General features: G+C 40.4%; 1 protein-coding gene across 5 annotated transcripts; it reads left to right on the top strand.

The window, feature by feature from the left end:
- Positions 1–302: 302 nt before the first annotated feature.
- HPS5 (HPS5 biogenesis of lysosomal organelles complex 2 subunit 2) lies at positions 303–22,519 on the top strand. 5 transcript variants are annotated; one of them, XM_040609549.1, is made up of 23 exons: positions 307–522; positions 1,964–2,133; positions 2,575–2,685; positions 3,416–3,480; positions 4,106–4,298; positions 6,426–6,559; positions 7,790–8,005; positions 8,337–8,408; positions 8,641–8,729; positions 9,746–9,924; positions 10,150–10,308; positions 11,398–11,557; positions 13,602–13,725; positions 15,484–15,630; positions 16,439–16,513; positions 17,036–17,643; positions 18,990–19,113; positions 19,316–19,471; positions 20,004–20,123; positions 20,437–20,550; positions 20,873–20,979; positions 21,627–21,912; positions 22,387–22,519. In XM_040609549.1, exons 2-23 carry the CDS (start codon positions 2,026–2,028, stop codon positions 22,445–22,447), a joined length of 3,408 nt encoding a protein of 1,135 aa, XP_040465483.1. In that variant the 5' UTR covers positions 307–522; positions 1,964–2,025; the 3' UTR covers positions 22,448–22,519. The 5 variants fall into 5 exon arrangements, with proteins under 5 accessions (XP_040465486.1, XP_040465483.1, XP_040465482.1 ...); XM_040609548.1 differs by having other exon boundaries at positions 307–505; XM_040609550.1 differs by having other exon boundaries at positions 307–505; positions 1,970–2,133.
- Positions 22,520–23,362: the final 843 nt, after the last annotated feature.

A 23,362-nucleotide genomic window follows, 5' to 3' on the forward strand; every position in this document is an offset into this window, starting at 1 on the left:
CCGGCCCTCCCGGTCCCCCGCCGTCACCCGGCCCCGCGGGCCCCGTTCGGCGCCCGCCATCGGCCCCAGCAGGCCCGGCTGCTCCGCTCCCAGGTCGGCGGCGCCGCCGCCACCGCGCCGCGGGGGAGGGGCCTCCCCTCAGCAACGGCCCGCTGGCGGGAGGGGGGCGCCGCGCGTCAGCGTCACGTGGCCGGGGCAGGCGGGCGGGTGCGCGTGACGCAGCTTCCTTCGGCACCGGCGCGTCCGGCGTGACGCTGCACGGAGGGGCCGCGCGCCCCGCCCCGCCCGCCCTCGCTCGCTCCCGCGGCGCGCCGGGGGCGGGGCCAGCGGCCTGAGGCGCCCACACAGGGGCTGAGGCGGCGGCCGGCCGAGAGCGGCTCTTCTCGGCTGTTCGTCTGCCGGCGTTCGGCGCCTTACCCGCTGGCTGGGGGCTGCGCTGTGCTCGTCCAGGAGGGTCTGGGCTCGGCTCGGCTCGGCTCGGCTCGGCTCTCACCGCCGGGGGCAGGTCGGTGCCCGGCGGCGGTGAGTGCCAGTGGGAGGGGAGGCCGGCCGGCCCCAGGGAGCCGTGGCTCGGCCCTGTGGTTTCCCCAGTGCCGATTCGGGACGCGCGGAGCGCTGGTGTCTCCCGCCGGGGCGGGACGCGCTCGTTTGCTGCTGCCGGTGCGCGCAGGGTCCGGTGCGCGCGGGGCCGGCCGGTTCTGGGGGAGCGGGCGCGGCTGTGCCCGGCCCTTGTGGTGCTCCGCGTACCTCGGCGGAACCCCGGCGGGTCCGCCGCCGTTCTCCGCAGCTGGGGGCCGGCCCGGGGCAGCGTGCTGGGTAGGCCGGCCGCCCGGTTCCCCAGGGCAGGCTGCCGGGGCAGGGGGTCCCGGGGGCTGCCCAGGTGATATGCCGCCTGCCGCAGGGCACAGCATGTCACACGGGCCTTGGGGTGACCTGCACCAAATACTCTGATCTAGAACAGAACAATCCTGTTGTCAGTCCTCTGAGGCGTTCTAGTCTTTATCTCTCGGTGGAGTCGTTCTCAACTCCCGAATCTCAAAAACAAAACAAAATCAATCCAGGGTTTTTAAGACATTTGAGAAAGCTGAAATAATTTTCAGCCTCTCTGGCTGAACATCTATCTTCCCTTTTCCTAGTTCCTGGTGAGAGTAAGCGTTCCCTTGTAAGGAAATGTGACGCTGTCTCTGGGAGGGAGTAACTTAATTAATCAGATTGCACGCTGAACATTATTTAGAAAATCAGAGACTTGAGTGTGGAGCGTAACAGGCTGTGGGGTTTTTTAAGCAACATGGGTTTAAACTTTAAACATTCCTCCACAGCAGGTTCTTTTAAAGTATGTGCTGTTTAGGAAAAACATGTGAGGTTGCATCTTTGATAACTATTTAATTCCCTTTTTTTTTTTAATGCTGTATTATCTATCTTGTGTGCTGAAAAGGGGGTATTTTGGAAAGGAGAGTTTATACGTGTTTATGTATAGTTGTATTAAAAATGCACAAATGCAGGCAGTTCTAAATTTGGTATCAGTTGAGGATAATACAGCTTGAATTTAGTTTTGGGGGAGATGATGATGTAGGTATAAAACACTAATGCTAAATGTTACCCACGAGAAAATTGGTTTCAAATCAAATGTGCATGATGTGGGGAGAAGTGCATTTTACCATAAACCAAGGCTTTTTCCATAGGTAGACGGAACTTGTTTTATAGGTGATGCAAATAGTTCTTGTAGCTATAATTCAACTGTTTCCAAGGGTGGTATCTGATAGGTTAAGCTTTCTGAAATAAACTTCAACAAAAACTTCTCATGAATGAAGCAGGGGTCTAATTTTGCAGCCCTTGGGCCTTTTTAGCAAATTTAAATCTGATGTTCTTTGAACAGGAAGAAGTTCAGGATTTCTTTAAGTGCATGAAAACAGATGTAATAGTAAAAAGTGAACTGATCAAGAACTTACTTTATTTTTGGCAGGTACAGCTAAAAGCTGAAGCCATAATGCACCCGTGAGCGAGTAGCACCAGTAATGTACATCAATGGCTTCTGTGCCAGTAGTTCCAGACTCTTACAACCATGTGCTGGCAGAGTTTGAATGTTTGGATCCATTGCTTTCTGCACTCAGGTTGGATTCTAGTCGTCTGAAGGTGCGTTTGTGGTGTTTGGTGTTTTTTTTTTGTGGGATGTTGGTTTTGTTTTTTTAAATTCTACTAATGACATTATTTGGTTTATTATCTGATTAACTCACAGGACTCATTCTTTTTGGGTGTGTGCATGCTAGCTTGTTGGGGGGGAACACTTTGGGAAGAAGAAGCAGTGAAGACAAAGGATCCTATTACTCTATATGTGCATTTTCTGAATGCAGCTGTGGGTAAATAATACAGACTTAGACGGTTGCTGTCTTACACTGTTTGCTTGAATCACAGAGAGTCCAATTCTAGTATCTCTGACTGTGCTGCCAGTGTTTCAGGAGGGGTACACACAGCTGGCCAACAATGAAGCCTTTAAAAAAAAATAATTAAGAAAAAGATCCTGTTATTAGTACTTCCTGGTAGCTGTGTTATGCATTATGGTTTTTATTCTTTCAGTGCACGTGTATAGCTGTGTCGAAGAGATGGCTAGCTCTGGGCAGTTCAGGAGGAGGACTGAACCTTATACAGAAAGATGGTTGGAAGCAAAGACTCTTTCTCACTCATAAGGTAAGGGTAAAGAATCCTTTAAAAAAATTTCCAGGGAAAATGGGACTGCAGAAGAGAGATTGTTTCAGGTTGATTTTTATTAAGAGTCAACAGGTGTTTTCAGCTTGCTGAATTGTCCAAGTAAGGTGAAGTTTTGGACAGCTCCATTTGAAAAATGGTTGTGTTACTGGAGTGTATCCCCAGAGTGTGTGGTGTCATAGATTTCATGAGGTGTGAAAGAAATTGCTTGAGGGGGTCAGGCCTTTGTTTTTCAAATTCTTTTAACAGCAGCAACAAAGTCACCTGAATCTTTAAGAACTAAAAGAAAACTTTGAATATGAAGCCAGAGCAACTCCCGTGTAGATAACTACCAGTGTTTGAATGTCCACACTATGAACTACCTGGATAAGCAAAGAGAAGATAGGCTGGCTTGCCTTTGTTGAAAGAGATCATGTAGCAGGGATTACTATTTTTACAGCCAGATGCTATTTCCTTTATTTCTCTTGATGTTGTCAGCTGCATCTTTTTAGAGTAAGCTCACTGTTTGTAAAAAAACCAAAAACAAAAAAAACCAACACACAAACAAAAAACCAACAAACCCCCCCCCCCCACAGAACAAACCACATCACAGCAAAGTGATAGCAGCTGTTGACGTGAATCTGGTTTATGTCTTAAAAGATAAAAGTTGCATAGTGGTGAAGGCAGTACAAGAACAACTTTCACCTGCGCTTACTCCCATCCTTGCTTTCAGGAAGGTGCCATTTCCCGGGTTGCCTGTTGTTTGCATGATGAAGACTATGTTGCTGTTGCCACTAGGTGAGTGATGTACTCACAAACCTAAATGCTGGATAAATATTTTAAAGTAGCTTCAAAGTTTCAGATTTGAACATCTGCTGAGAACTTGGAGTTGGGCAAGGAATTAACCAGTAGAGGCCCCTACGGAATAATTGTCTGCACAGACAGTTTGTGTAAATTTTTTTCTGGAATAATTGTTCCAGAATAAGTATCATTTCTGTAACAGAACATCTATGGGAGAGCTAATGCATATGATGTTATGACGATAAATGTGTTTCTGAGACCTTTCAGCATCAAAAGAAGTATCTTCATTAACTTACCAGAGTGAGATTGGTAGTTAATACCACTTAAGTTGTTCAAAATCCATTTAGATGCTTGTTTTTCTGCATCCTCACTGCAATTCCAGTAATTGAGAGCACCCTTCCGAACAAAACTACTGGTGCATCATAATGCAAGGAAGGACACATTCTTCTTCAGAATGAAGAACGTGAAACTTCTTGAAAGCATGCAACCTCAAACACAACCAATTCTGAAATGTACTACTTAGCTTAGATTTTCTGCTTCTTTGGAGCAATGCATCTTTATCACTGATAAAACATTAGAAAACTTACTCTCAAATTGTGTTTTCTTTTTTCAATTGTTGCAGCCAAGGTCTTGTAGTAGTCTGGGAGCTGAATCAGGAGCGTCGTGGGAAGCCAGAACGCATTTATGTTTCCTCTGAGCATAAGGGCAGAAAAATAACAGCTCTATGTTGGGATACAGCTGCCCTTCGTGTTTTTGTAGGAGATCATGTGGGAAAAGTATCAGCCATCAAGATTAACACATCGAAACAAGGGAAGGTAAAATGTCACATACTTTGTTTGAGATGAAGAGGTTCACAGGGGATGTGTGGAATCTTTTTCTTTAGTAAAGCAAAGCAGAGGAGGACTTGCCAGCTGATGAAGTTCTGGTAGCTTTGACTGCTGGGATGAAGAAACAGTCTCTTGAGACAACAATAGAAATCCTGATCTGAGAACCTCTCTCATCCCCTATTTTAGCTATTTTAGTAATGCAGCATAAAAATGCTTTCAAACATACAGAATTAAAAACTGGCTGAGCTTCTTCCTCTTGGAATTTACAAGTATCCAGGGCCAGGGTCTTGGTTGTTTGGAGCCTGTTGGAGTCCATGGGCTCCAACTGCAGGTTCAGCTGTGTGTTTTAGTCCTCAGCTGAGCTGTCAGCCTGAGAAAGGCAATCCCAGACTCTGGGTTTGCTTGGCTCTGTCTGGGTGCTCTCATTCTTAAAGTTAGTTCTTAGTTAAAATAAATGGTAGGTGTACATCAAGCTTTCATCCATTACGTTTTGCGCAAAGGACACACGTGAAAATTATATCAGCCTGATTGCTAGTCCTTGAGTGTTCTTTAACTTTTTACCATTAGTAGGTTCTTTCCTTCTCTTTTTAATCTGTGAGAAGGAGCACAGCCTGGAAATAGGTGTCTTCCTCCAGGTCCTTTCTCACCCTTATGAAAGATTTTGACAGAAAATTGACTTTACATGCAATAGTCTTGCTACTTTAAAGAAATATGTGGCTAATAGAAGGTCAGTCTGTTATTTAATTTTAAATTCAGACAAAATATGTAAACATCTATAATGAAAAAAGAAAAAAAAATGAAAAGCAGATGATGTTACAAGTACTTGACAAGACATGGCCTTGGGAGAGAGAATAGACACCATAAATGTGTCAAGCTGGGACATAACAAGATAAGCTCATGGGACATAACAAGATAAGCTCAAGGAGAACCAAATGCTTAATGAGATCAAAAAGAAAATTACTCAAACTGTGTGTAAGCTGTCCTAATTAGGACAGCTTAAAGATCCACCCTGGAGCAAAGGAAGCCCCCTACTAACAAAGCCCCCTCCCCACAGAACAGGAGATGAAAGGAAAGAACACTGTGCCTTTAAATGGAGGAGAGGCTGGTAAGAACCAATGAGAAACATAATTACAAACAATTGTTCAAAAGTGTCTAAAATATATTACCCTGTGTTAAGAGATGTGCTAGCTTTGTGGATTTACCATCTAGCACCCCTCATGCAATGATGCACGCAGACATGCAATAAATAGATCTCTTGGCTTTGTGTGCGAGATGGGCTGTTTTTATACCAGGTAAGGAGCATTTATGCGACAACAGAAAGAGCAAAAAATTCAACTGCGGAAAGAAAGGGAAAATGAGAGAAGGGCAAGGACCATGGAATATGTTTCTGCTCTGCCTGTTAAAGGAATTGGGCTGTAGAATCTCTCATCTAATGCACTGTCACATTCCTAACAAAGAAAACAGCTTTAAGCTGTCAAAAATGGTGACTGTCTGCTGGAAATTGGAGTGCAGTACTCAGTAGTTTCTTATTCAGAGGAAGTCCGTCTGTCTGTCACTTTGTTCTGCCACCCATGCAAACTGAGACATTTGCATAATAAATAGTATTTGGGTAGTTTGCTGCAGGGTAATAGAGAAAGTGAGTTTATGTAAACCACCTACATCAGATGGTTTAAAGTGGTGTAGTGTTTTTTGTATCAAGTAATCCCTCAGGTGTCTCTCCATAAAACTGTTTGCTGGCTGAAAGTACCCATGGGGAGAATTGAGAGGATTGACAAAAGTACAAAGCTTACAAAAGCAAGAGTAAACCCCCCTCTTAATATTACAGAAAACACACCCTTTTTATAAAGAAATGTCAGGATGCTACAGGGATAAGATACTTTTTTTTTTTCTTAAATCTTCAACAATGGTTTTGTGAAAAGGAGGATTTAGTCTTCTGTGCCTCTAAGCATTGAAACCTTGTTTTGTGGAAGAGAAGAAACCAACTGTTCTGTTTTATGCTCTGTATTCGTAGCATATATGAGTCTTTTCTGGATTTTGCAATCTTAAGTTAATGAAAGAATCTTTACTTTGAACTGATGACCAGTATGTTTTCTTTTTTTTCCTTTCTAACTGTAGGCTGCTGCTACTTTTGTGATGTTTCCTGTTCAGATTATAACCACTGTAGATTCTCGGGTTGTTCAGCTTGATTATTTGGATGGAAGACTGCTCATATCTTCACTTACACGCACTTATTTGTGTGACACCGAGAGGTAAGTTACGTTTTACTCATAAAATATTGGGCTTTACTGAGTCACACAGAGGTTTTTGAAGTGACGTCTGGAAATCATATAGTCCAATATTCCTGCTCGAAGGAGAGTTGTGTAGAGTAGATTGTGTGGGACTGTTTCCAGTTAGGTTCTGAGGATCTCCAAGGATGGAGACTCAACAAACTCTCTGGGCAACGTTTGCCAGTGGTTCACCACCCTCACAATAATAGAGCTTTTTGTTATGTTGAAATGGAATTTCCTGTATTTCCATTTGTGCCCATTGCTGCTTGTCCTTTCACTGGGCACCACTGGGAGTAGTCTGGCTCTCTCTTTTTACTCCCTCATCTGGTATTTATACATGTGGGATCAGATGGATTCCCTTCTGAGCCTTCTCTGTTCCAGGCTGACCAGCCCAGCTCTCTCAGCCTTTTACAGGACAGGTGCTGTGATCCCTTAGTCATTTTTGTGGCCTGTTGTTGGAGCTGCTCCAGTATGTCCCTGTCTGTCTCTTACTGGGGAGCCTGGGACTGGACCCAGCACCTAGATATGTCGCTAGTGCTGTGAAGAGGGGAAAGACCATCGCCTTTGACCTGCTGGCAGCACTTTTAATGCAGCCCATGAGGCTGTTGGCTGCCTTTGCCAAAAGGGTTCGTTGCTGGCTCATGGTCAGCTGCTTGCTCACCAGGACCCCCGGGCCCTTCTCTACAAAACTGCTTTCCAGCCAGTTGGCCTGTACTGGTGCCTGGGGTTGTTCCTCCCTCAGTGCAGGACTTCACGTTTATTGATGTCTGTTATCTAGCCCATGCTTCCTCAGTTTGTCTGTGAAGATGTTAGCAGGGGCGATGTCAAAAGCCTTACTGAAGTCAAGGTAAAGAACATCCACTGCTGTCATCTGTCAAGCTAGTCAGTCTGTGGTAGAGGGCTATTAACGTGCTTTCCCCTTCATAAATCCATGCTGACTATTCATAATGACAGTCTTATCTTTTTAGGGGTTGGAAATGGTTTCTGGGATCACTTGCACAATCGCCTTTCCCTTACCAAGTTATTTCTGCACCTCGTATTTTATAAACTTTATGCAGGCTTTATCATATACGTGACAGATATTATTTTTAAGCACCAAGACCAACTGAGCAACTAGGATTTAGTATTTTTATTCTTCAAGAAAAGCATAAATTAATTAGAGCCTTTACTAATGCTGCCTTGAGTATGTTTTGGGTTTTTTTCCCTCACTAGAGAAAAGTTCTGGAAAATTGGTAATAAGGAGAGAGATGGAGAATTTGGAGCATGTTTCTTCCCTGTTGGAAAAAACAGTGGGAATCAGCAGCCATTAATATATTGTGCTCGTCCTGGCTCAAGGATGTGGGAGGTGAACTTTGACGGGGAAGTGCAAAGCACACATCAGTTCAAGCATCTGCTCTCATCACCGCCTCTCCCTGTTGTTTCTCTCAGGTAGAAGCATGAGTGTTATCTGTGATAAACTTGCTTGGGGCTTCTAGACTAGCTGAAAAGAACTGCATTAAGGCTGAGAAGATTAAATAAACTCCTAGTGCAGTCAAATGTTAATCCTAGCTGTCATCTTAATAAGTTTTCCTCTAATAACAGAAGCCAGTAGTTATCAAAAATGCCTTGCTTCTGTGGTATGTCTGTGTGACTGACAATGAATGCTGCTGTCATAAGACTCTATTTAAGCCAGCCTTGTATTTACGGGGTTAAGAATATTATGTTAATAAAGTGACATTATTGTAGTTATGCTTGTAATGGATAATAATTTATTTTACAGGCAGGATCCTCATTATACTAGTTCCAGCTGCGCTCCACAATCTTTATCTTTCCCCAAGCTACTGTATTTGACGTGAGTATTTGTCAGCGTAGCTTCCTGTTGATAAAGTAGACTTAAAAATAAAAAAGTTGTATATTCTCCTAATTTATATTACCAACTTCTTTTTGCCTAAGAGTTTTCCAAGTATCATGCTAAACAGCTGTCTCACTTCTTGCTTGCTATAGTTAAGCCAGTGCCATCCCTGCATATTTACAGCAACTACCACAATTAACTGTTGCACCATTAACATCTGCTTTGCTTGCAGTGAGCACTGTGTGATGACCTGGACAGAAAGAGGCATATATATTTTTCTTCCACAAAGCGTTCAAGTCTTACTCTGGAGTGAAGTAAAAGGTAAACTTTTAAGAATCTTTGGTTTGTAATGTTGTCTGTTATGTTTGTCACTTCTGAAGCCCTTGCCTAACATGGAGGCTTTTCCAGCTCAATTTCTGTAGCTGGATTGCAGAACATTGATCAGAAAACCTTTTCCTTTTCATCTGCCAGGTATATCCTTGAATATTAACTCTCTCCCTGCCTTCTCCAGCCATCCTCTCTCTCCAGACTTCTGAATACATGCTTGAGAAACAAAACACTGTGTAGAGTGGATTGTAAAATATGGTAATCAAATAGTGAGAGGTAGTAACCTTCAGTGTTAGTGGGGTAAAACCTGCACTATTCTTTTCTCATTTCTGTTTATTCGGGTTTGTCATGTGTCCTGTGAAGGATAATCTAGCTGCTGAAAGCTTAAAACCTGTTTTTTTTCTAACACCTGTCTAAATAGGAGCTAGAGGATGTACTTATTTGACAGAAGAGCGAACCCTCATAAACGGTTTTGTGTGTATGGTTATAAGCATAGTCCTAGAATGGTTAGTCATTGTCAGTCAGTCTGTCCTTTCCCCTTCTCTCCTCAGCTTTTGGCGTTAAGTTTCCAATGACTGTCACGGAGTGTTTGCATACAGCATAACTATTTCATTTGAAAATGGCTGAAAGGTCAAAGCATTTTTCTACCATCTAGCAAATGTTCTCCTACTGTTTCAAAGCGAACAATGATGTATTTCTCATCTTTATCAGTCTTTAGTTTTTCACGCCTGTTCAGAAGAAAAGGAAATTTCAGTAACTTGAGTGAACTTCTTGAATACTTTCCAGAAACACAACTCTGGAAAGTTTTGATACCTCATCCATACTTTATAGTTGTTAGATGCTAGCTTCAGTGGTTGTTTTCCCTGTTCTACTTCTGTTACAGCGTATTAGGCTTTTGCATGCATTTGCAGTCAGGTGGGAAAGAAGTTTTCACCTTCTTTCAGGAACAGAAAGGAATGTTGACTAATGATTTCAGTCTTTTAGATATTTCTGTGCATCTGGTTTTGCAGATATTCAGGATATTGCAGTTTACAAAAGTGAGTTGTTCTGTCTCCATACAAATGGAAAAGTTGGACACCTCTCCCTTCTGCTGGTAGACCGCTGCATAGACCGTCTGATAAAAAGAGGGTTCTGGAGCCTTGCTGCCAGGGTCTGTTGCCTCTTCCAAAATTCAATTATTTCTTGCAGAGTAAGTAAATACCTCTTTGTAAGTGAGCAATGCAACTTCGCTGTTTCCTGTCCCCCTCTTCCGTTAAATTCCATGGGTTTCTGAGATTCATATTCTTGGGAGTTTTTAAGAAGTCTTCTAAACGTTATACTTCTAGGATTAAAATTAGCCTGCATATATGGTACCTTTTGCTTTTCACATGTGTGTTAGAAATAATAATGCTTCTGTTTCACTGTGTACTTTCAGGCAAGAAAAAATTTGTCTTTAGACAAGCTGGAGCACTTGAAGTCTCAGCTGGATGCCTCAACTCAGCAAGATCTCATGACACAACTGGAAGAACTAATTTCTAAGTTGGAACCTCTGGATTCTGCATGCAGCAGTAGAAGAAGCAGTATTTCATCTCATGTATGTGTACTGGTAGTGCCAAAAATGATATCTGCAGTTTTTATCTTTGAGGCTTAAAATCACCTCGTTGCACACTTTGAAGATGAGACTTTAGTTTTACCATGTCCACTATGGCTGATAATGCTACTTGGTAAAATTAGGTGGGGTATAGAGACATAAAATACTACTACTTGCTTTCTTCAAGCTCTGCCTTTTTTCCGTACTTTTTTTGTGTCTAATGATTGAGATGTGGATAAAGGTTGATGTGAAGAAGGCTTTCTCCACAGATGTGTCGGTGTCTCAATATGCTTCAGTAAGGGTCATCTTGATTGCTACTGTAGTTTTATGTGGTGAAAACTGAACATCCGAATGCTCAGAAATAACCTAGCCCTGTTCAGAAAAAAATTTTCCACTCTATGAAGCTCAACCAGAAAGCTCTAAGGAAAGAAAAAACCCAAAGCATATTTCTAATACTCGTTTACATGTACAGCTGCTTGGTATTGTCTTGGCTTCCCAGCAGCTTTTCAAGAAAGGGGAAATATTTCGTAGTTAATGCAGTATCAGTTGCTGCTTTCGCTCTAACAATGTTTAAAAAGTAAAGGTTAAAAAAACTAACGTAAATTTCATCTTGATATGGTAGACAAGTATTTTCCTTAGGAGATGGGAAAGTAAACTACATAGACTGACCATGAGGAAAAGAATGTACATGTATCCTGGAACTAAATAGTTGTGCAGGGTCTGTGGTTAACCAGCAAAAAGAGTATGGACTCTTGGGTACAAAGGGGTGAAGCGACAGTCTCAGATGCAGGACTAAAGCAGAGATGGTTTTTATCTGGTACTAGGTACACCAGTTGTTCCACAGGCTGCTTTCCTAAAAGCAATTGCAGCATATACATCTTTATGAAGTCACCGGACTGCACATTTGCTGGTATCTGTGTACTTTTCTGTTCTGGATATCTCAAAAAATGCTGTTACATGAGTTTTTCCAGACAGTGAATTTTGGAGTGCTGTGAGGTTATTTGTATGGGTATGACTGTTTAGTTCATTGCAGGAAGTTTAACAAGGAAGTACAACTCATGCAACATCTAACTCCCCTCCCTTGTCTGACAGGAAAGCTTCAGTGTCTTAGACTCTGGAATATATCGTGTTATCAGTCGAAGAGGCAGTCAGTCAGATGAAGATTCATGTTCTCTCCACAGCCAAACTTTCTCAGAAGATGAGAGACTTAAAGAATTTCCTGCACACCAGGAAGACGAGCAAGTAGAACTTGGTAACGTGTCTTAATGAAAATATGTTGTTCAGATGCATTTTTTTTATATTTTTTCTACAAGAATTTGGTTGGGTTGGCTCAGTGCTCTTATTTTCCACTATCAAGTTACCCATGGTTAAGTCCTCTAATTTGATCAGTGGGAGCACAATCACCCCACCTTTGAGTCAAACTCCTTCTTGAAACATTGGAGTATTATGCTGGCTCCGCAGAAATTCAAGCTTAAAAGCAAAAAAAACCCAGAGCAACAAAACAAAATGTCTGGAGGGCTTTTACCAAGCTAGGACTTCACTCAAGCCCCCGCCCCCATGTGCAGTTCTGTATTAATGCTAGGATTCTCTCAGCTGATGATGCCAGTTAATTGAGCTTCAAATGAGATTTGTTTGCTGCTGCTATACTTCCAGTAATACCTTTTCTAGGAAAGATTTTCCTAATCTTGATTCTGGCTTTATATGTCTCCAGCAACAACCAGTAGGCTTATGATGTGTTTTCAACTTTCTTGCAGGGTTTCATTCTCTTACGCGTATATACATTAGCACGGGGATGATAGAACTGTTAACAACTAACACTGAGGTCATCCAGGGAACCTTTTTATTTCCTAACAAATATCTGTCACTGGATGAAAGCTTAAGTGAGACGATAATAGGTCTTGTTCTCTGCACTGGTTGGGATCAGGAAGGGATGCAGAAATCCAGGATGATGAGAAGCTGGCTTAGTTCCAGGTATGGTAGAGAGGCTTTCCAGTAGAAAGGCTGCTTTTTAGCTTTTGCATAGACTAGATGCCAGTTGAGGATGGAGAGTATTTTGATGCTTTGGAGAAAACCACAGTGGGGAAGAAGAGTCTAGGAATTAGTATTTGCTCCCCTATTTAGTAGGACAACACTACTGATGACTAAGCCACATGCTGTTTGTAGCACCTAACGTTTATATGTGCGTCTTTACCTACATCACCATAAAAACAAGAAGTGAGCAGACTTGGAAGGAAGTGTATCATTTCCAATATTAAAACTCTGAAGTGAAGGGAAGTAGGTTTTGAATGTCAGAAGATAAAAAAGTTCTATCTGTTCAACAAGAGATAACCAATTTACTGATTATTTCAAAATAGAGAAGTTCTAGATGTTTCTTGAAGCATATGTACTTAACTTGGTATTTAAGAGAAATGGACTTTGTGTTTCCCTGCTCACATTCGTAAGATGTCATAAGTTTTTTAGGTTTCTAATCTGCGTAATGAACAAAAGCAGCCTTATTTACAAGCAATCATAAAATCAGTTGTGACCTTTAGGCACTATCTAGAGAGACTGTGGATTATGAGTGTAGGGTTTCTGTAACAGCACAGCATCTTTTCCTCTCAACAGTGCAGATAGTGCTGACTTGCAAAATGCAGTGATCCTTACTTGAAAGGATTCTTTTTTCTTATTTACGTCACTTAAAGATACAGTATGCATTTGTACCTGGAAATGATTACTCAAAACACATTGTAGATAGTTAGGGATATAAGAGTGAAAAGGAAATAGTCACTGTCTCTGTATTTCCTGTGATTCTTATCAGAAGCCAGTTCAATTATACTTTTAAGTCCATTCAAATAAAAGGGTGATTTATGCCTTAACCATGGTTTATATGTTTCTGTATCTTCATGTGTGCTTTAGGCTTCAGGAAATCATGCAATATAAAATGATGTATGCCACAGTACTTAATTTTCCTAGATGTTTAAGTAACTGTCAGTGGATTAAATCAAGGGGTTTGGCCCCTAAATGGACTGTGAGTCTACTTTTAGAAGATAGTTTTCATACAGTTGTTGATCACCATTTGCCTTGTTACAGAGCCAAAAGACTATGAGCAAAGCAGAATTATTAGGTTCAAAGTCAGTAATGAAATGGCCCTTGAAACCAAGTGGCACTTCCTTGGCTCCCCACGTTCTTGAAAATTCAGCAGAAAAATATTGCTTGCAGGCTATCCATTAATGAATTAGTGACTTAGAGTTTGTTTCACTGTTCCATTTTTGCCAGGCCACTGTTTCATGACTCTTTATTTCAATTCCATTTGTTAGACAACGTATCTCATGCATCTGTGACGGTTGAGGCTGACCGGAATGAGACATTTCTCCCATTCAGTATTCCTTTGTCATTTCGTTCCCCATCTCCTCTCGTCTCTCTCCAAGCTGTCAAAGAAAGGTAAAAGTTGCAGCAGGTTCATTCATCCATTACGTCTTTCCCTTTCCTGTCCTCTGAATTAGTAGCATTGTCTGGTTTAGTTCATGCTCTGTGCTGCAAAAACGTAACATCTGAACTGAAATGCTGGAGATTCAGTTAAGTTTGCTAGGCAATTTAAAGCTTCCATCTTGACTCTAATGAAGACACGAAGAGCTGCTGTTAACTTCAGTGGAGCCAAGACTTCTGCCTCAGTTTTTAAGTGGCTAAGAATGCTTAACATTTGCCCTGTAAGCTGCAGTTGTGGTTTGTATTCAAAGCAAACTGCCTGAATATTGTTTTGGAATCATGTTTTTCTGGTCCTTAGATTTCTGAAGAATGAGTGAAGGCTTCCTATGTTGCTTGGGAACAGACATTAGAATATTCAAAGCATGCTAGATATTGTTAAAAAACACTTGCAAAGTGTACAGTGTGGTATGCCATCTCCCCACACACACCTTCCAGTTGAATGTAATCAATTCCCCAAGTGTTTATGGAATAATGGTAGCTTATACCTGCTGCAAGTAAATACGGTCCATTTTATGCAGAAATCAAATTGCTATTTTAAAACTCCCTTTGAAAACAGGGACACACAAACACAAATGTAAAGGAATGGTGTTAAATACTTGAAAATTTGGAAAAAATTGTCTATGTTAGTTTCTTGTCTATAATGTTGCTGGCCCATAACAATGGTCTGAAAAATTGTGTAGCCTTCCCTTGATCACTTCGGTATGTGAATAATGTCCTGCCACAAAAAATTGTAGCTGATATCAAGAATAACCCTCAGAATTACATGCAACGTTTTGAATTATTTATAAACAATAAGGAGTTTTTAGGACTTTGCTAGTAATAAGTGTTACTTGAAAATTTAGTTCTCATTATTAGTAGAATTTGCTGCATTAAATTTATAATAAATAAAATACTATCATATTTACAGTTAACTTTTAAAAGCTTACCTTTAATCCTTCCATACATCAAAGTCCAATTGTTTTGCTACATTTGAATCTTTTCTTTCTTCTGCCGCAACTTTCAACTTTTGCTTCAACCTCGGTATAGTAAAAGATGCTATGTTCTCTGGAGAGCGAGTAAAAGGGTTGCTTTTTTCTTTTTTTCATGATGCTTTCAAACTAGTTCTTGGCCAGAAAGCAAGAAGCTGATTTTCTTTTCAACTCCTGCTGACATGGCTTTCCTGATGGCAGTGGTAGAAATAATTGGGGTTTGGTATGTTCACTGGGCTTTCTCTTCTGTAAAGTATCTGAAGGGATAGAGACTGATGAAATGAAAAGGACATTTTTAATGAACTTTGTAATCTGAAGAATTAATTTGGAGTATTGTAAAATCATTTTTTCCCACCAGGGAAGGACATAATTTCCTAATTATGCATTCTGGTTTTAAGCTTTAAAATGCAGTGTAGCCAGCCTGCATTTATTTGCTTACAAATACTTGTCAAAATCTAAGTGTTAATGTTAGTGTGTGATCCTGTTACTCCAGCAGCAAAAAACCCAAGTCTTAAAGGCTTCAGGTTTTTATTCTGTACTGAAAGTATGGACCATGACTGAAGTATGAATTTTGAGCAGCTGCTTAGTGAGTTTTGCTCTGATTGGCCATTGCTGCTTTCATGCTTTTCTCAAAAGTTCTTCAGATTATGGAGTTTTCAGAAATCATGGCTTGAATGGAAAGAAAGTACTAGATTTGTTCAGTTTTTAACTTCTAACCTTAAACGTTTGAACTTTTGACTCCTAGTGTTTCCAGCTTTGTACGCAAAACTACTGAAAAGATTGGCACACTTCATATAAGTCCTGATACTAGAGGGAGGCAAGAAGTAAAGGATGATGAGCAGCTGCAGGAGTTGACTGTTAACCTGGCAGCATCTCCCCAGGAAGAAAAAGAGTGAGTGCAAAATCATATTTTCTTAGCAATTGCATTTGCTGAATGTTCTGAGGATAACAACCTAAAGAAAAATGACTGTTTCAAGTGGAATGAGGAGCTCAGCATTAGTTTTTTTCCAGCTGTCTTCATTACTATGGTGAGTGTCGCTGGTTCTCCCTGACTCCTTCCCTAAAAGCTGATTAGGCAATGAGCAGTTCTGGGTGGTGGAGCATGCAGTCTCCACAGCTCTGTAATGCCTGAAGAGCAAGGATGTAGCGTATTCCACAGGTCTCACATAGTGTGTCTGCGATGCTCCCTATAGTTATGGACAGGAGCCCAACAGTTCACTTCCTTGCTTGCTGAGTAAACACTATTATCTCCCTAAAAACTTTTTTTTTTTTTTTTGCTTTTGGGTTGTGTGGGTTACGTGTGCCTGGGGGGGGGTTGTTTGTTTGTTTTTTATTAATAGAAGCAATAAAACATGGAACAACTGCAATGGTTGTCCATTTACTACAGAGGTAAGTTATTTCATATTCCAGTGTCTTGCTAATTTAATGTATTTTTTTCCCAGTACCTGCAGAAATCTACTGTAGTTGGAGTAGAAGCCATTATAAAAGGTCACAAAATAGTACTACTGGTTGCTCTTCATGCCCAGTTAATCTATAATTTCTGCTGAACTGTTCCTTCTTTAGAAATGAAAGCTTTGTATTTTTTTTAAATAAAGGAATTGATGTTGTTTCCTCACAGATTTGAGGAAATTTGTGAGGAAATCCACATGTAAACTAAAGGTAGTACCGCAGATAAGGCTAAAATGAATGTTTTTTTCTAGGTTAGAACCACAGAGCTGCCAGCTTCCAGAGGAAGACCGTCTAGGAGATCTCAAGGCTGCAACAGCAGAAGCTATGTAAGCAGGGAAACTTTTTAGTGTATAGATTATTGGGCTTTGGTAGAAAAAATTATATTTATTGTTATTATTATTCTTTATGTACATGTAAAAGCAATGCTCTGAATATCTACTAACATGATCTGAAAAGGATCTCGTCTGGTTAATGATTTGATTCCCATATTTAAAACCAAGCAAAATCAACTAAAAGCTTATTTAGGTACTTTAGCATTACCCTTTTGTCCTAATTACACGCATAGTTTTAAAACAAACAAAGTAACACACACACACACCCCCTAAAACTACCTAACAAATAAAATTCCATTCTGAAAGTAATCTTGGAGAACTCTGATTGTACTAAGATCAAATGTAGACAGCATTAGTAGTCTAAATTCCATTTACGCTCAAAACCACAAAAACCAGCCTGACCGTAAGTCAAGTTCAGGAGTATACTTCTGAGTTACACAAGACATACATAATACTTCTCTTGTGGCATCTTATAACTCTTAAGCAACTTTGCTAAGTTCTTTTTTTATGCTGCAGAGCCAAACTCCAGGATCCCCTGGTTTTGTTAGAACCACCGTGTATGAGGAGGGTTTTACGGGAATGGCTAGTCCATCTAGAAGAAAAGTTTGGCAGCAAAGAGCCTTCAGCTTCCCCTATTAAGAAAAGCAAGACTGTGTGCGCTGAAGAACAGGGGGCAGTCCTGGAGGAAAACCTACAATTGGATCCAACTGATGAAGACTCAGTAGACAAAGAACAGAGTAGTATCATGGAAGACTGCACTAAAAAGGAAAATACTGATGAAACCGGTGAAAGCAAAACCACATGTGAAAATAGTACTGATTTGAAGGGACCTTTGGACTGCGGCTTTCAAGTGTCTTCTCCATGTGTCATAGAAGTGGATGTTCAGAAAGATCTCGTTGAATTGACAACACTGTGTTTTGAGCTGTGTGTCTTTACTTGTGGAAATGGTGATGCTGAGGAAAGCTCTGATGGAAGTCTGCCACTAGCAGCTTCATGGACCTTGGCTTGTAGGTTTATGCGAAGCTACTTCTTTCTTTTGGATTTAAAAAGACTAAAGCAGTGTATTATAACCATGTATGCAACCAGTCCTAATGTGTGGGAAACGTACATTGCAGGACTAAAAGGTAACTAATGAAAAATTTATTACTAGTAAACTGAAAGTAAGATTGGGAAAAAAAAAGGAAAAAAACTTGAAGACACTCAGTTTTGTGTCTGCAAATTCTGCTTCTGCAGGTGTAGTGTGGGAGGGGGAGGATGGTTGGTGTCTGGGAGTTTTTGTTCCGTTTTTGGGTGGGTTGGTTGGTTTTCCCACAAAGGCTAATTCAGGAAGAACTGCTGGCTCCTTGGAGAGACTGTTCCTCCCGTCCCCCCAGCTTTGCAATTCTGATCCTTTGATTTGTATGGAGTCTGATTGAACACTGTAGTGATTACAGACCAGATCTATTTAAAAACATATATATTACTTCAGAAAGCAAAAGCATCATAATTGGAATCATATGTGTATAGAAACAAGGCAAAAGCTATTCAGTATTTGCACCGGAAACAGAAGATTTGACTTGTAGAGAAATGTGGTTAATGTGAAACAAAACTGAATGGTGGTTCCATGCAAATGACTTGACTTGTGATCACTTCAGACTTCCTTTTTCCACAGAAATCCTTTTTGATCTTTTTGGTGCCTCTTTAGCCTTACTGAACTAAAGCTTCCCAATTATGTTGGAGAACAGAACTTCATCTGTTCTATGCGTTCAGCTTCTGCTTTATGCATTTCTTTTTAAGAATGAATTAAAGTCTTAGCATTGACTTGTTGTCAACAGAGAGTAGTCAAACAACAGAATCTTGCTTTGAGCGTTGGTATATGGTATTTGGGGTTTGGGGGATCTGTTTGGATTTTGAATCTTACTTGAATTTTGGGAATCGCTCATTTGGATTCTAAGAGCCTTAGAAGTGAAATATATGCGTTTCTAGTTTGTCCTCAGTTGGACAGCACTTGGGCCTGTAGGTTAGTACTCACATTTCATCAGGATCGATGTTTGTGTTGAATTCTGCATTCTGTGAAGTCAGTGCCCAAGCTGAAGGTTTTATTTATTAATAGAAGCAAATTGTAATATATGAAAACTGATGCAGATCTGCACTGTATTCAGCAAACTGTATCTCCTGCAGTGGGCTATCTTTTTTTCACAAGAGGAAAAATCACCTCCTCAGAAGTGTAAAGAAAAGGAGAATAGATCAAGAATATTATTCCATGCCTTAGCTGTATCGTTTTATAACTGTAATTTGCTGTAAGTACAGATTAGTGATGTTGATGTCTATGAAATGAGAAGTAGGATCTGTTCACTTGTCACTACTATTAGCTACAGAGTTGCATGAAATTAGTGGTAACTCTTGTCCTTACACTTAACAACAGCTGTCTGTGTGTGTTAAAAGAAATAATTGCTCCTATCTTGTAACTTATGTGATGATTTATTTTTAGAACTAACTTGTCACAGTCCAGTGGCTTTAGCAATGGAAAGTGAAGATATGTTGAAAATACTGAAACAGCTGCATGACCTGGGGCCTTGGGATGATAGCCCGCTGTTACTGGTACATGCTCAAAGGTTTGTAGCCTAGTCCTTGGTTTTTTCTCTTCAGTGTTGTTAACTTGCTAGCAGGACTTGGTTCACTTAATGTTTCATGAAGCTTTCTGAGAATCTTGTAAAGAGATCACCTTTCAGTACTCTCTTGAACTTGCAAGAGATCTTGGAAAAAAGGTAGTTTTGCTGTTTGATACTGAAAACAGTTTTTATCCTCTCTTTCCAGGCTTTATGAAAAATTTGGGGAAACAGCCCTTCGGCCCTTGATCAAGTTCCACCCCTCTATTTTGCCTTCTGATATCAAACAGCTTTGCAGGAATGATCCAGCTCACTTTTTAGCATATTTAGATAGTCTGGTGAAATCAAAGCCAGAGGATAAAAGGTAAAGAGAATATAGGCTCTCTTTTATCTGTCTACTTTCTTCAATGTGTAGCTGTGTGCGGATTTTTTTGTTTTGGCTTTTGCGGGCTTTTTGTACTGTTTCTGTATCTGTCTGCTTGGTGTTCTTTAGCATTAAGTTCCAACTCAGTCTCCCTGTTTTAGCTGGTCTCAGACTGGATTTTTTTTGTTAGATGCTAGTTTTAGAAGGGTTTTTCAAACTAATACTTTAAGTGGAACTGACTATTTTTGTTGCTGTGCCTGCAGTTCAGTATACCAAGGTTAGATAACTTCAAAAAAAAAAAAAAAAACAAACCAAAAAACACCAAAAAACCCCTGTGAGAACCCAGCCTGCAAACTTGACAGTTTTCTGTGATCCTTCAGTTTCTAGAAACAGAAATCATTCTAGGCTTTTCCATATTTAATTTTAAGTCTTTTTTTTTTTTTTTTTCCTTTCATCCACACACCATCTCTGCTTCTCCGTGTGTGGTATATTTAAAACTGGTAGGTTTTTCTCTGTGTGTTTCATTTTCTAGGTCATCTCTCCTTAGATCTCTTCTGCAGCCTGAATCTGTACGACTGGATTGGTTGTGTTTGGCAGTTTCTCATGACGCACCACAAAGAGCAAATACTGTGGATGCAGAAGGAAATCCCAGGTAAAGTAGGGTTCACCCAAAATCCTGAGTGCAGCAAAAAGCTTTAACGGGTTTGTTAGGCTTTTGGCTTAGATTTTGTGTGACAGTTGGGATGTCACTGAGTCCTTGGTGCATTTTGCATATTGCAGAGTTCAGCAGAAGCAATCAAAGGGTTAAGTAACTTAATCTGTAGTGCTTTCCAGAGTGATGGCTCTACTGAGACTGCACACAGTGTTTCATTTGTTTTTCCTTCTCTTGTTTCATAAGCCTTTCCTGTTGAAGAAGTTCTGAAGAAAATCACTGGTGCTTTAAAACTGAATTTCTCGTCTTCTAGGCCACGATCGCATTTGTTTACTTGGGGCTACAGCCAGCTCATTTTGCTTTTGATTAAACTCCCAGCTGATTTTGTTACAAAAGAGAAGATGGCTGACATCTGTAAATCACACGGGTAAGAAGAAAACTTGGTGGTTCTTGGTTAGTAGGTATTCTGACCCCAAAAGGATGCAAGTGAAAATGACCCATCTGCTGCTTACTTGGACAGGCTTTATTTTAAAACCTTTCCTGTTTTGAGGATGAGTATTGAGTGTCTGATGTAATGTACCAAGTACCCATTTTGATTAAGGGGTATTCCCTGTGTCCCCGTTCCGCAGTGATTTCTGTCATTCAAGAAATTCAGTTGCTTCTGATCGTTTAAATGAATATTTAATTATTGTTGACTTTAGTTTAGACTGAGTATTTGATTCCTGGAAATCTTTACTCTTTCATTCTAGATTTTGGCCTGGGTATCTTTTTCTCTGTCTGGAGCTGGATAGAAGAGCAGAAGCCTTTACTAATATTGCTCATTTGGATGATTTGAGCCTGTTGAATGGAGAAGATGGTTAGTGAGTCTTAAGCTGTGTAAACATGTTTCTGTAATACAGGAGCTGCCCTTAGTATATACTGATTTGTCCGAAGTTGAGTTGAACTTCTATTTTTAAGTCTTTTGGTAGCACTAACTGTGTGCAGTGCAGCACATTTGAAACAATAAAAGGGGGTTAGGCTCTTGTATCTTCACATTGTGCTTTGTGAAATCTGTTGTGCTAGAAGGTGCTTAAAAATTCAAGAATGTAGATTTGTTTAACAGTTGGGAGTAAAAGCTAAACTTTGTGTGCAGGCAGGCTAGCTATTCCTCTACCTGCAACACCTACAAAGTTACAATGAGCAAAGCATTGTATCGTATGGCAGAACTTAGAATTCCTAGTAGCCCTAAGAAGGACAGAATTCTTTCTCTCTTTACTTAATCCAAAGCCTTAAATAGTGAACTGTTGTGAAGCTTTGTGTAGATCACCACCAAATTTTTACACTGAGTCCGTCATAGCAGTACACTTCTATATACAATTTGCTTGTTGATGCTTGGTTTTCTTAAATCTCCACAGAGGAAACCAGAATAGCTAGCTTCCCTTTTAAGTACAGATCTATTTGAAATAGTAGGCTTAGAATAATCCTTGTTTTACAAATAATGTAACAAACTCATTTTACATCTAGGTTCCATTCCAGAGACCATAGAAGAATGGAAGTTTCTTCTGCATCTTGCACAAAAACACAGCACAGCTTTCCACCACCATGACTCACAGAATGGGAATGCTGTCAGCAATGGTAGTCTGAGCTGCCCAGATTGCATCACTGTGGAAAATGTAGCACTCTTACTGGCCAAGGCTATTGGCCCAAATCGTGCCTTGCCTCTCCTGCAGGAGTGTGGCTTGATGCTAGAATTGTCTGAGAGGTTTACTGGTGTCTGCGAGATACTGAGAATTGCTGAGAAAAGGCAAAGGTAAGATGGAACCTCAACAGGAGATCCACGGTATTCATTTTGGATCTTCTTGGTACTTTAAACTTTCTTTTCAGTTCATAAAAAGTACTTCACACTTTTACCTCAGATTTTAAACTCAACTGAAAGCTCTTCCGTTATTTAAGAGCTATGTATTGTGCAATATATGCATTATTTAAAAATGGAAAGTGAGGAAACAGGAAATGATACATTAATGGTGTATGTGAAGGAGATTCTCTGAAGGAGATAATGTATCTTGCTGAGTCCTGCACAAACTCTGATCTCTCCTATCCCTTCCAGAGGAGGCATGCGTGGTAATGTCATGATATTACTTCTGAAATACAATATCATTTTTGACAAACTTTTCTTTAAAAATCAAACCTAAGTTCTGTTGTTCTTTCTATTGTTAGCTTTTTCTACTGTTTGACTTTTTTTTTTTTTTCCTCCCCCCCCCCCTCCCCTTTGCTTTAATTACAGAGCACTGATTCAGTCCATGTTGGAAAGGTGTGACCGGTTTTTGTGGTCTCAGCAAGCATAGAAAACAACTTGGAAAACCCTGGGAACATTTTTTACTATAATGTTTGTATATTAAAGTGCCTCTCAAACATAACAGACTCTCAAAGAAATGAACTGTCTAAAAGTTCAGTTATATTAAGCCAGTCTCTATCTGGCAGGAACTGTTGACAGTTCTTCCTTATTCCTTTGGAGATGAGTTTTGAACTGTAGAACTTAAATCCAAACAATCCAGTATTTATCTGGATGTTAAGCTGATATATATCTGAAGTGAAAATTCCTGAATTTATTTTCCAAGTCAATATGACTTAAGTGTTAAGGGTGTGAGCCCCCAGGTATTAAATTATGGTATATAAGATGTTTTGTTTGTTGCACACATAAGAAGCCATTCCTCAGAAATACCTAAACCTGTACTTGTTTAGTTTTCCTGTAAATAACATCAACTTTTTCAAATTACTGTAGAAGTGCTTTGTACGATACCTTTTATTTTCTCTCTTAAATTACATCACCTGGTCTTGCACATATGAAATGCATTAATCAAGCCAAGTCTTAAAATGGGAGGGAAATACTTTCAAGAGTGGATTAATGGTTAAGAAGGCTGATAACAGTGAGTTCATGTAACAACTTCTGTTAAACTGTAAGTGTGGTACTTCTAAATTGCCATGACTGTAGATATCAGTTGTAATATTTCAACAAACCTTCAGAACAGTGGGAATCCTATAATCACAGAATTGCTTAGTTGGGAAAAGACCTCTTAAGCTCATTGAGTCCAACCATAAACCTACCACTGCCAAGCCCACCACTAAACCATATCCCCAAGCGCCACGTCTACGCAGCTTTTAAATACCTCCAGGGACGGTAACTCCACCACCTCCCCGGGCAGCCTGTGCCAGGGCTTGACCATCCTTTCAGTGAGGAAATTTTTCCCAATATCCAACCT

The sequence above is a fragment of the Falco naumanni genome, chromosome 10 (genome assembly GCF_017639655.2).
Source record: "Falco naumanni isolate bFalNau1 chromosome 10, bFalNau1.pat, whole genome shotgun sequence".
In the NCBI taxonomy this organism is placed as follows: domain Eukaryota; kingdom Metazoa; phylum Chordata; class Aves; order Falconiformes; family Falconidae; genus Falco; species Falco naumanni.

Bases quoted from the DNA above. Each gene is read 5' to 3' on its own strand.
- HPS5 (XM_040609549.1), top strand. From the start codon at position 2,026: ATGGCTTCTGTGCCAGTAGTTCCAGACTCTTACAACCATGTGCTGGCA. The intron at 8,409-8,640 runs GTGAGTATTTGT...CTTTGCTTGCAG, and splicing joins CCCAAGCTACTGTATTTGAC to TGAGCACTGTGTGATGACCT. The intron at 19,472-20,003 runs GTAAAGAGAATA...TTCATTTTCTAG, and splicing joins TCAAAGCCAGAGGATAAAAG to GTCATCTCTCCTTAGATCTC.